Raw genomic sequence first — 16919 nt, 5'->3', positions numbered from 1 at the left:
GAACATTTCGATATTGAAGCATTATAGTTGTACAAATTTGTCTCATTACAATGTATAACAAAAGATGATCAATTTACTGTATGTTGTCTTGAAGTTTTAAGATTTACGTAATTGGGAGAATTATTGGTAATGTTAAATATTGAGTGTTTATTATTTAGTCTTGGGCAAGTAAGTGATTTTTTAGAAGAGTTTTAAATTGATTTTCAGGCCTGGTTACTATGTTCTGGTAGTTAATTCCAAATTTTGGGGCCCTTTATGTGCATATACTTTTTACACAGTGTGATATGGACATAAGGTACATCAAAAAGAGATCTGTGTCTTGTGTTATGGTCGTGTGTCCTGTTAAGGTTGGTGAGGAGAAGTTTGAGTGGAGGGTTTATGTTTGCGTGTATTGTTCTGTGTATGTAGTAGGCACATGAATAAGTGTAGATGTTCTTCATGGTGAGTAAATTTAGATTTTTGAATAAAGGTGGAGTATGCTGCTGCAAGTGAGAATTTGTTATCATTCTGATTGCAGCCTTTTGTTGGGTTATTAGAGGCCTTAGGTGATTTGATGATGTTGATCCCCATGCACAAATTCCATATGTGAGATAAGGGTAGATGAGTGAATGATACAGTGTAAGGAGAGCTGATTGTGGAACATAGCACCATATCTTTGATAGCATGCCTACTGTCTTAGAGATTTTCTTGGAAATTTGTTGTATATGTATCTGGAATTTGAGGCAACTGCCTAGGTGGATTTCTAGGAATTTTCCCTCTGTAAGTCTTGTGATGGGTGATCCATTTAGTGTCATGTTAAGTGGAACATATGCAGCTCTGGTTCCAAACTGAATGAAATAGGTTTTGTCAGTATTCAGGGTAAGCTTATTCGTCATCATCCAGGTAGATATTTTCTGCAATTCAACATTGACAGTGTTGGTGAGTATGGCTGGGTTTGGGTGAGAGAAGACGTATGTAGTGTCATCTGCAAATAATATGGGTTTGAGTAGCTGTGATGCATTTGGTAGGTCATTGATGTAGATGAGAAAGAGTAGTGGTCCCAGGACATTTCTCGGTGGGACTCCTACAGAGATTGGTTGATTTGTGTACACATATTGGCTTCTGTTTCTAAGGTATGACTTTAGGTAGTTGAGGGAGTGGCCTCTTATACCATAGTGTGTTAATTTAGTGTGCAGCAATTCATGGTCGACTGTATCAAAAGCTTTACGTAAGTCAATGAAAATTCCCAGCGGGACTTCTTTCTTCTCGAGAGCGGTATATATTAGTTCTAGCATGTGTATAATAGCATCATTTGTGCTTTTATTATTCCTGAATCCAAACTGACAGGGGTTTAGTATGTTGTTTGAGATGAGGTAGGAATAGATCCATCTATAAATTAATTTTTCAAAGATTTTAGACAGTAGTGGTAAGTTAGAAATTGTTCTATAGATATTCAAGTCAGCTTGATCACCTCCTTTGTGGATTGGGGTAACCCTCGCTATTTTGAGAACTGCTGGGAAAGTGCAGGATTCAATAGATTTGTTAAAGTGTTGCAATGATTGGTGACAGTACTTACCTGGAGCTTACCTGAAAAGGGTTTTGGAGGTCAATGCCCCCGCAGCCCTGTCTGAGACCAGGCCTCATGGTGGATCGGGTCTGATCAGCCAGGCTGTTACTGCTGGCTGCACACAAGCTGACATACAAACCACAGCCCAGTTGGTCAGGTACTGACTTTAGGTGCCTGTCCAGTGCCTTCTTGAAGAGAACCAGGGGTCTATTGGTAATCCCCCTCTTGTATGCTGAGAGGCAGTTGAACAGTCTTGGGCCCTGGACACTTATTGTGTTGTCTCTCAGAGTACTCGTGGCACCCCTGCTTTTCATCGGGGGAATGTTGCATCTTCTGCCGAGTCTTTTGCTTTCATATGGAGTGATTTTCGTGTGCAGGTTTGGTACCAATCCCTCCAGGATCTTCCAAGTGTATATTATCATGTATCTCTCTCACCTGTATTTGAGGGAATACAGATCAAGGACCTTCAACCGTTCCCAGTAGTTTAGGTGTCTTATCGCACTTATGTGTGCAGTAAAAGTTCCTTGTACACTCTCCAGGTCTGCAATGTCGCCAGACTTGTAGGGAGGCGTTAGTGTACAGCAGTATTCCAGCCTAGAGAGCACAAGCGATTTGAAGAGAATCATCATGGGCTTGGCGTCCCTAGTTTTGAAGGTTTTCATTATCCATCCTATCATTTTCCTAGCTGATGAGGTAGATACATTGTTGTGGTCTTTGAAGGCGAGATCCTCTGACATTATCACTCCCAGGTCCCTCACATTATTTTTCTGGTCTATTGTATGGTTAGAATTTGTGGTATACCCTGGCACATTTTTAATTTCTTCAAATTTTCCATATCTGAGTAGTTGAAATTTCTCCTCATTGAACTTCATATTGTTTTTAGTGGCTCATTTGGAGATTTGGTTGATGTCCGCTTGGAGTCTCGTGGTGTCCTTGATGGAGGTCACTGCCATGGTGATCCGGGCATCATCTGCAAAGGAAGACATGGAGCTATGGCTTGCATCTTTGTTTATGTCAGAAATGAGGATGCGGAATAGAATGGGAGCGAGTACTGTACCTTGTGGAACAGAGCTTTTTACCATGGCTGCCTGTGACTTTACTCTGTTTACTATTACCCTTTGTGTTCTATTTGTCAGGAAGTTGTAGACCCATCTACCAACTTTTCCCGTTATTCTTTTATCCTGCATTTTGTGTGCTATTACACCATGGTCACACTTGTCGAAAGCTTTTGCAAAGTCTGTGTATACTACATCTGTATTTTGTTTATCCTTTATCTTTTTTTTTTTTGTATTTATTATCACACTGGCCGAATCCCACCAAGGCAGGGTGGCCCGAAAAAGAAAAACTTTCACCATCATTCACTCCATCACTGTCTTGCCAGAAGGGTGCTTTACACTACAGTTTGGTAGGTAGGTAGTAGGTTGGTAGACAGCAACCACCCAGGGAAGTACTACCGTCCTGCCAGATGACTGTGAAACAGAAACCTGTAACTGTTTTGCATGATGGTAGGATTGCTGGTTTCTTTTTCTGTCTCATAAACACGCTAGATAACAGGGATATCTTGCTACTCCTACTTACACTTTGGTCACACTTCACAGACACGCACATGCATATGTACGTATATATACATACATCTAGGTTTTCCCCTTTTTCTAAATAGCTCTTGTGCTTCTTTATTTCTTCTATTGTCCATGGGGAAGTGGAAAAGAATCTTTCCTCCGTAAGCCATGCGTGTCGTATGAGGCGACTAAAATGCCGGGAGCAATGGGCTAGTAACCCCTTCTCCTGTAGACATTTACTAAAAAAGAGAAGAACAAAAACTTTATCCTTTATCTATTATTATTATAATCACGGGGGAGCGCTAAACTCGTAGGATTATACAGCACATATGGGGGGATGGAAGGCATTCAGGCTCAATTCAGGGAACTGAAGCACAGATCTAATTCCCTAGATCAAGAGCCCCTCACCAGCATCAAGGAACCTCCCTTGAAGGGAGCAGTTCTCAAGAACCAGAGAATTAATTTTTTTCAATGCATATGTTTAGATCCGTGTTATTTAGAATATCTTCCCAGCTTGTTTAATTTAGGACATGGTTTACTTGATCTCAATGTATGTTTTTGTTATTGAAATTGAATTTTGTGAAGAGACCTTCATGCTGGTGGGGAGCCCTGTTCATACTTGTCTGTACCTCTGTCATGTTGTGATCTGAGTGAAATGTCTTTGATACAGTTATATTATGTATCAGATCGTCATTGTTAGTGAAGATGAGGTCCAGCGTATTTTCTAGTCTTGTAGGCTCTACTATTTTCTGGTTTAAGGTGAATTTGTTGCAAAGATTTAATAGTTCGCATGTGTGTGAATTTTCATCTGAGGTGCTTCCTGGGGTGATCTTTGCTAAAATATTGTTTCCTATACTCCTCCATTTTAGGTGTCTTAGATTGAAATCTTCTAGTAGTAAGATGTTTGGGGCAGGAGTTTGGAGATTTTCCGGACAGTGATCAATTTTCTCAAGCTGCTCCTGGAATTGCTGGATAGTTGCATCCAGAGGCTTGTATACTACCACAATGACAAGTTTTTGTTTTTTGATCTTTGCCACCCAAACTTTAACTACATCATTTCAAGTGTTTAGTAGTTCTGTGCAAATGAGTGACTCTGTGACGTACAGGCCAACCCCCCGTTGTTGCCTGTTTAGTCTGTCGCATCGGAATAGGTTATAACCTGGGATCCATATTTCGTTGTCATAATGATCCTTTATGTGGGTCTCTGTGAATGCTGCAAACATTGCACTTGAGTCCATGAGCAGTCCCTTGATGTAAGGAATTTTGTTGTTTTTGATGGCTTTAGACCCTGTATGTTTGCAAAGACAAATGTCGTATTGGTGGAATTTAAAGGGGTTTTATTTGCTAACTCTAATATCCGTTGTTCTGGGGCAGAGGCCAATGCCCATGCCTCTGCTCTGTAAGTGTTTTCAGGTGGTGTACGTTTATTGTCATTTGTTGCCAGTCTTTTTTCCCTTCTGACCTTTAAAAACCTCTGTCCCTGGAGAGGTTGTGGCTCCTCTCTTTTGTTTCCCTGCATTTACTATGGGACCACTGACCACACAGATGGCAAGCAATCCAGGCCTGTCTTCATCCCTTACCCTTTCTGCAGACTACACAGATCTTCATGGCGGTGGTCATCTTACAATACTAGACAACTCTCATAGCTACCTAGTCTATAATTCCCTGATGTTTTTAATTTTTTGTAACAGTTCTTCAGATTTGGCTTTATTTCCAATGAAAATGTTTGAATCCACCCGAATCTGGCTTTATTTCCAACACAATGCGTTTGAATCCTCCCAAATCCAGCGAAATCTGTATTGTAACTATTTGTTGTAGTTACTGTTGGAGTGTTTAATAGGGCACATAGAGCCCTGTCAGTTAGTGAAACCAGTCAGAGGATACATTGCTATTAACCAATCCATCTGAATCCGGTCGTTGGATGAATCCAGGCATATCTGGATTAGGCTCACAGGGTGATTTTGGACTAGCTCATGAAAAGAACTACTGGAAAAATTAAACAGTTTTATACAGAAAGTATGACTTGCGTATTTGGTTGCCAATGGCTTCATGTCATTGATGCTAGCGCCACATTGATCTATATAATTGATGCTAGTGTTACATAGATCTATATCATTGATGCTAATGTCACATTGATCTATGTCATTGATGCTAGGTTCACATTGATCTATATCATTGATGCTAGTGTCACATAAATCTACAACATTGATGTGTGTGTCACAGTGATCTAAATCATTGATGCAAGTGTCACATAGATCTATATCATTGATGCTAGTGTCACAGTGATCTATATCATTGATGCTAGTGGCACATAGATCTATATCATTGATGCTAGTGTCACAGTGATCTATATCATTGATGCAAGTGTCACATAGATCTATATCATTGATGCTAGTGTCACAGTGATCTATATCATTGATGCTAGTGGCACATAGATGTATATCATTGATGCTAGTGTCACATTGACCTATATCATTGATGCAAGTGTCACATAGATCTGTCATTGATGCCAGTGTCACATTGATCTATATCACTGATGCTAGTGTCACATACATCTATACCACTGATGTTAGTATCTCATCAATCTATCTCATTGATGTTTGTCATGTACATTTGTATCAATGATATCACATAAATCTATATTGATGCCAATGTCATGTTGATCTGTTTTTGAAGAATTGAGATACTTGTGAAACATTTTTTTTTTTTATTATCACACTGGCCGATTCCCACCAAGGCAGGGTGGCCCGAAAAAGAAAAACTTTCACCATCATTCACTCCATCACTGTCTTGCCAGAAGGGTGCTTTACACTACTGAAACATATGGGAATCATTACTGAAGAAACGTTTCGCCACACAGTGGCTTCATCAGTCTATTACAAAGCAGGAAGGTATAAGGAGACAAAGAGTTGAGGAAATGAAATCAGTCCCTCGGCCTGGAATCGACGTGTTCAGTCCATCACTCTTGTTAGAAGTACAGTTAGTGTCATTGATGCCAGTATAACTTAGATGCTTGTATAATGTATATCAATGTCATAGATCTACATTATACTGGCATCATTAATGCCAGTGGCATAGAACTATGTCACTGATACAATTGTCACATAGTTCTATGTCGCTGACTCTAGTGTCACATAAAACCTGTGCTAATGATTCCAGTGTCATACAGGTCTTTGTCAATGATGCCGGTGTCACAAAAATCCATGTCACTGATGCTAGTGTGATTCAGATCAATATATTAAGAACATCATCCTTAAATTTGCTGTTACTGGTAAATTTTAGCCCACAGGTGAGAGACTGAGTCAGGAGAGTGTGCACAGTGTACCAGAGGTGAGAGACTGAGTCAGTACAGTGTGCACAGTGTACCAGAGGTGAGAGACTGAGTCAGTACAGTGTGCACAGTGTACCAGAGGTGAGAGACTGAGTCAATACAGTGTGCACAGTGTACCAGAGGTGAGAGACTGAGTCAGGACAGTGTGCACAGTGTACCAGAGGTGAGAGACTGAGTCAGGACAGTGTGCACAGTGTACCAGAGGTGAGAGACTGAGTCAGTACAGTGTGCACAGTGTACCAGAGGTGAGAGACTGAGTCAATACAGTGTGCACAGTGTACCAGAGGTGAGAGACTGAGTCAGGACAGTGTGCACAGTGTACCAGAGGTGAGAGACTGAGTCAGGACAGTGTGCACAGTGTACCAGAGGTGAGAGACTGAGTCAGTACAGTGTGCACAGTGTACCAGAGGTAAGAGACTGAGTCAGGACAGTGTGCACCATGTACCAGAGGTGAGAGACTGAGTCAGTACAGTGTGCACCATGTACCAGAGGTGAGAGACTGAGTCAGTACAGTGTGCACCATGTACCAGAGGTGAGAGACTGAGTCAGTACAGTGTGCACAGTGTACCAGAGGTGAGAGACTGAGTCAGTACAGTGTGCACCATGTACCAGAGGTGAGAGACTGAGTCAGTACAGTGTGCACCATGTACCAGAGGTGAGAGACTGAGTCAGGACAGTGTGCACCATGTACCAGAGGTGAGAGACTGAGTCAGGACAGTGTGCACCATGTACCAGAGGTGAGAGACTGAGTCAGTACAGTGTGCACCATGTACCAGAGGTGAGAGACTGAGTCAGGACAGTGTTCACCATGTACCAGAGGTGAGAGACTGAGTCAGGACAGTGTGCACCATGTACCAGAGGTGAGAGACTGAGTCAGGACAGTGTGCACCATGTACCAGAGGTGAGAGACTGAGTCATGACAGTGTGCACCATGTACCAGAGGTGAGAGACTGAGTCAGTACAGTGTGCACCGTGTACCAGAGGTGAGAGACTGAGTCAGTACAGTGTGCACCGTGTACCAGAGGTGAGAGACTGAGTCAGGACAGTGTGCACCGTGTACCAGAGGTGAGAGACTGAGTCAGGACAGTGTGCACAGTGTACCAGAGGTGAGAGACTGAGTCAGTACAGTGTGCACCATGTACCAGAGGTGAGAGACTGAGTCAGGACAGTGTGCACCGTGTACCAGAGGTGAGACTGAGTCAGGACAGTGTGAACAGTGTACCAGAGGTGAGAGACTGAGTCAGGACAGTGTGCACCGTGTACCAGAGGTGAGACTGAGTCAGGACAGTGTGAACAGTGTACTTGAGGTGAGAGACTGAGTCAGTACAGTGTGCACCGTGTACCAGAGGTGAGAGACTGAGTCATGACATTGTGAACAGTGTACCTGAGGTGAGAGACTGAGTCAGGTGACGGAAAAGAATAACAGAGCGGCTAAAAGAGGTCAATATATCTGAAATGCGTAGGGAGACACTGGTCAGAGAAATAGCAAGCATCGAACTTAAGCTAAAGGAATCTTATAGGAGTCAGGAATCGCGGGAAGAACTAAAAGCCATAAATGAAATCGAAAGAAACCCAAAGTATTTCTTCTCCTATGCCAAATCAAAGTCGAGAACAACGTCCAGTATTGGGCCCCTACTTAAACAAGATGGATCCTACACAGATGACAGCAAGGAAATGAGTCGGCTACTCAAGTCCCAATATGACTCAGTTTTTAGCAAGCCGCTAACCAGACTGAGAGTCGAAGATCAAAATGAATTTTTTATGAGAGAGCCACAGAATTTGGTTAACACAAGCCTATCTGATGTTATCCTGATGCCAAATGACTTCGAACAGGCGATAAATGACATGCCCATGCACTCTGCCCCAGGGCCAGACTCATGGAACTCCGTGTTCATCAAGAACTGCAAGAAGCCCCTATCACGAGCCTTTACCATCCTATGGAGAGGGAGCATGGACACAGGGGTCGTCCCACAGTTACTAAAAATAACAGACATAGCCCCACTCCACAAAGGGGGCAGTAAAGCAACAGCAAAGAACTACAGACCGATAGCACTAACATCCCATATCATAAAAATCTTTGAAAGGGTCCTAAGAAGCAAGATCACCACCCATCTAGAAACCCATCAGTTACACAACCCAGGGCAACATGGGTTTAGAACAGGTCGCTCCTGTCTGTCTCAACTATTGGATCACTACGACAAGGTCCTAGATACACTAGAAGACAAAAAGAATGCAGATGTAATATATACAGACTTTGCAAAAGCCTTTGACAAGTGTGACCATGGCATAATAGCGCACAAAATGCATGCTAAAGATATAACGGGAAAAGTCGGTCGATGGATCTGTAATTTCCTCACTAACAGAACACAGAGAGTAGTAGTCAACAGTTAAAGTCCGAGGCAGCTACGGTGAAAAGCTCTGTTCCACAAGGCACAGTACTCGCTCCCATTTTGTTCCTCATCCTCATGTCTGACATAGACAAGGATGTCAGCCACAGCACCATGTCTTCCTTTGCAGATGACACCCGAATCTGCATGACAGTGTCTTCCATTGCAGACACTGCAAGGCTCCAGGCGGACATCAACCAAATCTTTCAGTGGGCTGCAGAAAACAATATGAAGTTCAACGATGAGAAATTTCAATTACTCAGATATGGTAAACACGAGGAAATTAAATCTTCATCAGAGTACAAAACAAATTCTGGCCACAAAATAGAGCGAAACACCAACGTCAGAGACCTGGGAGTGATCATGTCGGAGGATCTCACCTTCAAGGACCATAACATTGTATCAATTGCATCTGCTAGAAAAATGACAGGATGGATAATGAGAACCTTCAAAACTAGGGATGCCAAGCCCATGATGACACTCTTCAGGTCACTTGTTCTATCTAGGCTGGAATATTGCTGCACACTAACAGCACCTTTCAAGGCAGGTGAAATTGCTGACCTAGAAAATGTACAGAGAACCTTCATGGCACGCATAACGGAGATAAAACACCTCAATTACTGGGAGCGCTTGAGGTTCCTAAACCTGTATTCCCTGGAACGCAGGCGGGAGAGATACATGATTATATACACCTGGAAAATCCTAGAGGGACTAGTACCGAACTTGCACACGAAAATCACTCACTACGAAAGCAAAAGACTTGGCAGACAATGCAACATCCCCCCAATGAAAAGCAGGGGTGTCACTAGCACGTTAAGAGACCATACAATAAGTGTCAGGGGCCCGAGACTGTTCAACTGCCTCCCAGCATACATAAGGGGGATTACCAACAGACCCCTGGCAGTCTTCAAGCTGGCACTGGACAAGCACCTAAAGTCAGTTCCTGATCAGCCGGGCTGTGGCTCGTACGTTGGTTTGCGTGCAGCCATCAGTAACAGCCTGGTTGATCAGGCTCTGATCCACCAGGAGGCCTGGTCGCAGACCGGGCCGCGGGGGCGTTGACCCCCGGAACTCTCTCCAGGTAAACTCCAGGTCCAGGACTGTGTGCACAGTGCACCTGAGGTGAGAGACTGAGTCAGGACAGTGTGCACAGTGCACCTGAGGTGAGAGCCTGTGTCAGGACAGTGTGCACAGTGTTCCTGTGGTAAGAGACTGAGTTAGGACAGTGTGCACAGTGTAACTTAGGCGAGAGACTGATTCAATTCCAATGGCATCTCGTCCATTGGAGCTGCAGAGCTGCAGTCAACACAGATGCTCACTGCCAAACGTATGACTTCATCATCCTTACACTAAAGTGTTTTGAAACTGACAAAAATATTACAGTAAAAATCAGTACATCTATGGGTACATATATATGAATGCTTATTATTATTAAATTTAGTTTGATTTTAAAAATCATTACTTTAATTGCGTTTATTATGCTGTTCTGTGAGGCACTCACGCAATGCCCCCCAGTCTATTTTTTGATGAGCTGTCACTGGTGAGGACAGTGAGTGTGCACATTCTTCCCAAGAAGACAAAGCACTGACCATGTGTTTGGTTTAATATAGCAACATTATGGTGAATTTCTGGGTTCTTAGTATGGTTTATTGTTAGTTTCTTGGTGTTAATTGATAGAATGGAAGTGTTACTAGTGAAAAGGAGAGGATTTATGGTTTCAAACTGGAAGTAGTCTGAAGTAGAACTCAGAGTGACAGAAATATTTGATTTTTAGTTGTTTCCCTAAAGAAGGATAGGATATATCCTAGCCTCTACATGTTTTCAGTAGGTTTGGTTTAAATATTGGGATGGTTATATTTTAGTATTCAGAGAATTATGGTATTATATAGGAGAAGCTACAGGGAACATACTGAACTGAGGCAAGCTTGTTTTAGTGGTGGAATGTTTACAGTGTTTTTCCAACATCTTCATTAATCTGTTCTCCTACTGTATTATTAATGTTTATCCAGCATCATCACTAATCTATACTCAATTATTATCATAACACAGTCTACCACCTCTAGTTCATTCTCATCATTACTCTCTCCTCACCTGGTAGTAAAAGTCAGTTACCTAACATAACATAACCATCACTACTGTAATATTTGTGTTTCAGAGGCAGTGTTTCAACCTGAAGAGAGAGAAAGTCTGAGACAACATGGAGGCTTCATGTTCTTGGTCATCTCTAGACTTTGGCACTGCTTCTGGTTTCTTCAATAATTTCTGTCTAACAGATCCAGCTGCTTGGTTAAGTTACCCTCTCTTATTTTGATCTCTCTTTTTAAATTATAATTTTTTGAATTTGTAAAATTAGTCAAATAATCTTAAAATAATTGAATGATTCATTTCCTGTGCATATTTGATAGAACAGTAGGTATGTTGGCTAAGAACTTGATCAACTTAATTATTGAAATAGGCTAAAACAGGATGTAAAATAGGCCAAATTGCTGATATATATAGTTTTGCCTGAATAATTCTCTTAGTTTTCCATCAGATGTTGCATTTGAAGTGTCATAACTTGAGAAAAACATTCTTTATCATCCCTAATAGAACACATGAGAGTTCATTCACAAGAAAAACCATTTCAGTGTTCTGAATGTCTGAAGGGCTTTTCACGGAGATCAAATCTAATACAACATGAGAGTTCATACACAAGAAAAACCATATCAGTGTTCTGAATGTCTAAAAGATTTTTCACATAAATCACATCTAATACGTCACACGAGAGTTCATTCACAAGAAAAACCATTTCAGTGTTCTGAATGTCTAAAAGATTTTTCACAGAGATCATCCCTAATACAACACATGAGAGTTCATTCACAAGAAAAACCATATCAGTGTTCTGAATGTCTAAAAGATTTTTCACGTAAATCACATCTAATATGTCACACGAGAGTTCATTCACAAGAAAAACCATTTCAGTGTTCTGAATGTCTAAAAGATTTTTCACAGAGATCATCCCTAATACAACACATGAGAGTTCATTCACAAGAAAAACCATTTCAGTGTTCTGAATGTCTGAAGGGCTTTTCACGGAGATCATCCCTAATACAACACATGAGAGTTCATTCACAAGAAAAACCATATCAGTGTTCTGAATGTCTAAAAGATTTTTCACAGAGATCATCCCTAATACAACACATGAGAGTTCATTCACAAGAAAAACCATATCAGTGTTCTGAATGTCTAAAAGATTTTTCACGTAAATCACATCTAATACGTCACACGAGAGTTCATACACAAGAAAAACCATATAAGTGTTCTGAATGTCTAAAAGATTTTTCACAGAGATCATCCCTAATACGTCACATGAGAGTTCATTCATTAGAAAATTCCTTTTAGAATGAATGCCTTGATGCTGGTAATATGCTCTTAATCCAAGGAGCTATCCCTCACCTTCCTTGGATTAGATATGAGTACCCTCTACCCCCTCATATTTTCTGGGGGCTGTATAACCCATATTGCTTTAACACTTGCTCTTAAATATAATAATTAATCATGAGGTAAACTATATTTTGAGTTACATTATTTTTTTGTTTTTGTATCAAAGCAGAATGACTCCTATTTCCTAGGCATTGTATGACCTTGTGGCATGCAAAGAGTACGTAACCTTTATTCAGCGCATGTTTACATGCTCATTGACAGGCTATCTCCCCCAACCAGCGAACCAGGGAACTAAGGGTTGACGATGGGGCCCCGTCGTTCAATCAGTACCCAGGTTCCAGCCAATGAGAGATGGTTTTGGCAATCACAGAGGTGATGTGGGTACCACTCACCTGTCTGCCCTTGTCATTCCCATTCTAGAGCTGGTTGAAGCACGGTCTGCTCTCTAGTGGCTTCTATTCTGCCTTGCTTACCATGGAGTGCACTAATATCTATTGCTGTACATATTGTATATAGTGTACATACTTTTGTTCTAAATTGGTGAAGGGTAATACAAGTCAAAAGTTTTTCTGCTGTGTTTATTTTGCTCACTTTACACCCAGGATAACAGGCCATTGGTACTCCTGGGTTGTAATAGACCTTTACAGGTTTAGTGTTTCCTCAAAAATGAAATAATTCTGGCTTCTTTCATTAATGTTTGATCAGACAGTCTATTATTATTTTCACCTGGAAGCTAATATATTCTCCACAAATGATTTTATGAAGGCTTGCAACAACTTAAGTTTTGTCTTTTAGACAATGGTAATGACAATTTATTTTACTGCTAAAGTGATGTACTTGGTGTATGTTATGTCTAGAATTTTGACTTTTTCCACCCACACATTTTTGTTGTAGCAGGAAGCTTTTAAGTTGCATCTTGCAGACACTGGTACTGTTGTTGTAGCAGGAAGTTTTTAAGTTGCATCTTGCAGACACTGGTATTATTGTTGTAGCAGGAAGTTTTTAAGTTGCATCTTGCAGACACTGGTACTGTTGTTGTAGCAGGAGGTTTTTAAGTTGCATCTTGCAGACACTGGTATTGTTGTTGTAGCAGGAGGTTTTTAAGTTGCATCTTGCAGACACTGGTATTGTTGTTGTAGCAGGAAGTTTTTAAGTTGCATCTTGCAGACACTGGTACTGTTGTTGTAGCAGGAAGTTTTTAAGTTGCATCTTGCAGACACTGGTATTGTTGTTGTAGCAGGAAGTTTTTAAGTTGCATCTTGCAGACACTGGTACTGTTGTTGTAGCAGGAGGTTTTTAAGTTGCATCTTGCAGACACTGGTACTGTTGTTGTAGCAGGAGGTTTTTAAGTTGCATCTTGCAGACACTGGTATTGTTGTTGTAGCAGGAGGTTTTTAAGTTGCATCTTGCAGACACTGGTATTGTTGTTGTAGCAGGAGGTTTTTAAGTTGCATCTTGCAGACACTGGTACTGTTGTTGTAGCAGGAGGTTTTTAAGTTGCATCTTGCAGACACTGGTATTGTTGTTGTAGCAGGAGGTTTTTAAGTTGCATCTTGCAGACACTGGTATTGTTGTTGTAGCAGGAGGTTTTTAAGTTGCATCTTGCAGACACTGGTATTGTTGTTGTAGCAGGAAGTTTTTAAGTTGCATCTTGCAGACACTGGTACTGTTGTTGTAGCAGGAAGTTTTTAAGTTGCATCTTGCAGACACTGGTATTGTTGTTGTAGCAGGAGGTTTTTAAGTTGCATCTTGCAGACACTGGTATTGTTGTTGTAGCAGGAAGTTTTTAAGTTGCATCTTGCAGACACTGGTACTGTTGTTGTAGCAGGAGGTTTTTAAGTTGCATCTTGCAGACACTGGTACTGTTGTTGTAGCAGGAGGTTTTTAAGTTGCATCTTGCAGACACTGGTATTGTTGTTGTAGCAGGAGGTTTTTAAGTTGCATCTTGCAGACACTGGTATTGTTGTTGTAGCAGGAGGTTTTTAAGTTGCATCTTGCAGACACTGGTATTGTTGTTGTAGCAGGAAGTTTTTAAGTTGCATCTTGCAGACACTGGTACTGTTGTTGTAGCAGGAGGTTTTTAAGTTGCATCTTGCAGACACTGGTACTGTTGTTGTAGCAGGAGGTTTTTAAGTTGCATCTTGCAGACACTGGTACTGTTGTTGTAGCAGGAAGTTTTTAAGTTGCATCTTGCAGACACTGGTATTGTTGTTGTAGCAGGAAGTTTTTAAGTTGCATCTTGCAGACACTGGTACTGTTGTTGTAGCAGGAAGTTTTTAAATTGCATCTTGCAGACACTAGTACTGTTGTTGTAGCAGGAAGTTTTTAAGTTGCATCTTGCAGACAGTGGTACTGTTGTTGTAGCAGGAAGTTTTTAAGTTGCATCTTGCAGACACTGGTATTGTTGTTGTAGCAGGAAGTTTTTAAGTTGCATCTTGCAGACACTGGTACTGTTGTTGTAGCAGGAAGTTTTTAAATTGCATCTTGCAGACACTAGTACTGTTGTTGTAGCAGGAAGTTTTTAAGTTGCATCTTGCAGACACTGGTACTGTTGTTGTAGCAGGAAGTTTTTAAGTTGCATCTTGCAGACACTAGTATTGTTCATATCTTTATATGTTAAGGTGATGATTTACATGGTGAATTTTATGCTTACAAATATCACTTTCTCCACCTATACTTTTTATTGTTGAAGGATTTTTTTAAGTTTGCCAACAATGTTATTGTCAGTTTATATGTTAAGGTGATGTACTATTTAATGGTGAGAAAGTTGACATTTTCCGGCCATGTTTGTTATTAATGTGATCTTACCTTATCTAACTTTAATACATTTCTCTATGTACTTATTTTAATGTAGAATTTTAATGTATTAAAAATTATGTAAATTGTAGTGTTTTTTTTTCTTAGTTTACCTCTATATTCTTTATTATTAATATTGTGACATTATTAATTGAACACACTGGCTCTCTCCCACCCAGGTAAGGTGACTTGAAAAATAAAACTCTTCTGTCATCACTTCTTCACAATCTTGCCAAACAAGTGCTGTTACTACAGCTGTAAACTGCAAAGTATCCCCGCAGCCTGGTTGACCATGCCCTGATCCACCCTGAGACCTGGTCATAGACTGGGCCATGGGCACATTGACCCCTGAAACCTTTCCAGGTATACCCCTCCTTTAGAGTGCAGGCACTGTACATCCCACCTCCAGGACTCAAGTCCAGCTAACTCGTTTCCCTGAATCTCTTCATAAATGTTATATTGCTCTAACATGCTTGCTGGAAGTCCAAGACCCTTTATCCCGACTCTACCCATCTCAACATCTCCATTTCTTCCAAACCTCTTCCTTGCTGTAACAGTCACCATTCATGCTTCACACCCATATAAGAGAGTTGGTATCACTATATTATTATTTACTTTATATGCTTCCATGGATAACGATCTTTGTCTCCTCAGGTACTTTAATGCACCACTCACCTTTTTCCCATCATCAGTTCTATGGTTCACCTCGTATTTCTTAGACCCATCTGCTGGCAAGTTCACTCTCAAGTATTTGAACACATCTACCTCTTTGAGGAAGGGGTTGGGGCTCCTTGCAGTGCCAAAAAAGGATTTTGGTTTGTGGAATTGGACCTTCATTCTTCTTCCAACCGAACCCAATTACTCCCCACTCACCCCCAATTTTCCCATTCCTTCCCTCTCCTTCCTTTCCTACTTTTGGCCTTTGGGGTCTTCCCCTCCAAAATTCTAGCTAATATATTGGGGAAAGGCTGTTGTTTTTCCTGTCTCATATCATTAAGGTCATTGGTGATGGTGTTTGCTGTAGAATCTGGATCATCTAGGCATGTGCTGATCCACCCTCTGGAGTCCTGGAGGGTGGTTTTAGATATCCTGTGGATGATGAGTGTATCTCTGGAGACTTCCTTATGGTTCCAGGAAGTGGTGGGCTTCTTGTCATGGTAAAGAAGCTATCAGTCTGAACAATTGAACCTTTTGGTTTTCTTCCTCCGACTGAACCTAATTACCCCCAATCCCCCTTTCCCTATCCTTTCCTCCCCATACCCTCCCTTTTTCCCTTTCCTCCGATCTCCCAACCCTCCTCTTTTCCCCATCCCATTTGTAGCCTCTTGGATCCTTCCCTCTGGCGTTGTGGTTTCTAGGTAGGGGGTGGCATGCTGGGGTTCGTCCCCTTCTGTGAGGTCCCTCGGGGGTGGTGTGGTTTGCCATGGAATCTGAATTGTCTGAGGGTACCCTAGTCCCTTCCTGGTTTCCGGGTCATGGGTGGGGTACCCTTCGAGTGATGGGTGTATTTCCAGAAGCAGCCTGGGGGGTGGCAGCCGAAGGAGGTATGCTTTGTGGTGGGTTTTTGACCATCCTTTCTTTTGTCTGCTGAGGTAGCTAAGTAGATGTGAGGCTGCTATCCTGGAGCACTGGTTTACTTGCGTGAAGGGTAGGGTATGGCACGGGTTCCATGCTGCATCTTCACTGCCAGTGGGCTCGAGGCCCTCTCAGATGAGGGGAGGAGATTTCAGCCCCTCCATGCCTCGTAGTGACTGTCCCTTCACTGTCCCTCTTTTTTTTCTTATCTTTTTTCTTTTTTTCTTAACCCTTTCAGGGTTTCTGACATACTAGTATGTCTTACGCATCAGGGTTATTGATGTACTAGTACTCATAAATTC

The 16919-nt window shown here is 41.5% G+C and overlaps 1 protein-coding gene across 1 annotated transcript in view; it reads left to right on the top strand.

The window, feature by feature from the left end:
- The window catches only part of LOC128702508 (zinc finger protein 154-like), a 47422-nt gene extending 32289 nt beyond the window's left edge, over positions 1-15133 (top strand). Inside the window, exon 2 of the mRNA XM_053796784.2 lies at positions 10979-15133. Within this exon, the coding sequence (XP_053652759.1) occupies positions 11500-12204 (705 nt within the window). The 5' untranslated portion in view covers positions 10979-11499 and the 3' untranslated portion in view covers positions 12205-15133. The remainder of the gene's footprint in view (positions 1-10978) is intronic.
- The last annotated feature ends 1786 nt before the right edge of the window (positions 15134-16919 follow it).

The sequence above is a fragment of the Cherax quadricarinatus genome, chromosome 98 (assembly GCF_038502225.1).
Source record: "Cherax quadricarinatus isolate ZL_2023a chromosome 98, ASM3850222v1, whole genome shotgun sequence".
Lineage (NCBI taxonomy): Eukaryota > Metazoa > Arthropoda > Malacostraca > Decapoda > Parastacidae > Cherax > Cherax quadricarinatus.
Note: the sequence above shows the minus strand (reverse complement) of the source record. Positions and strands in the feature narration are given on the sequence as shown.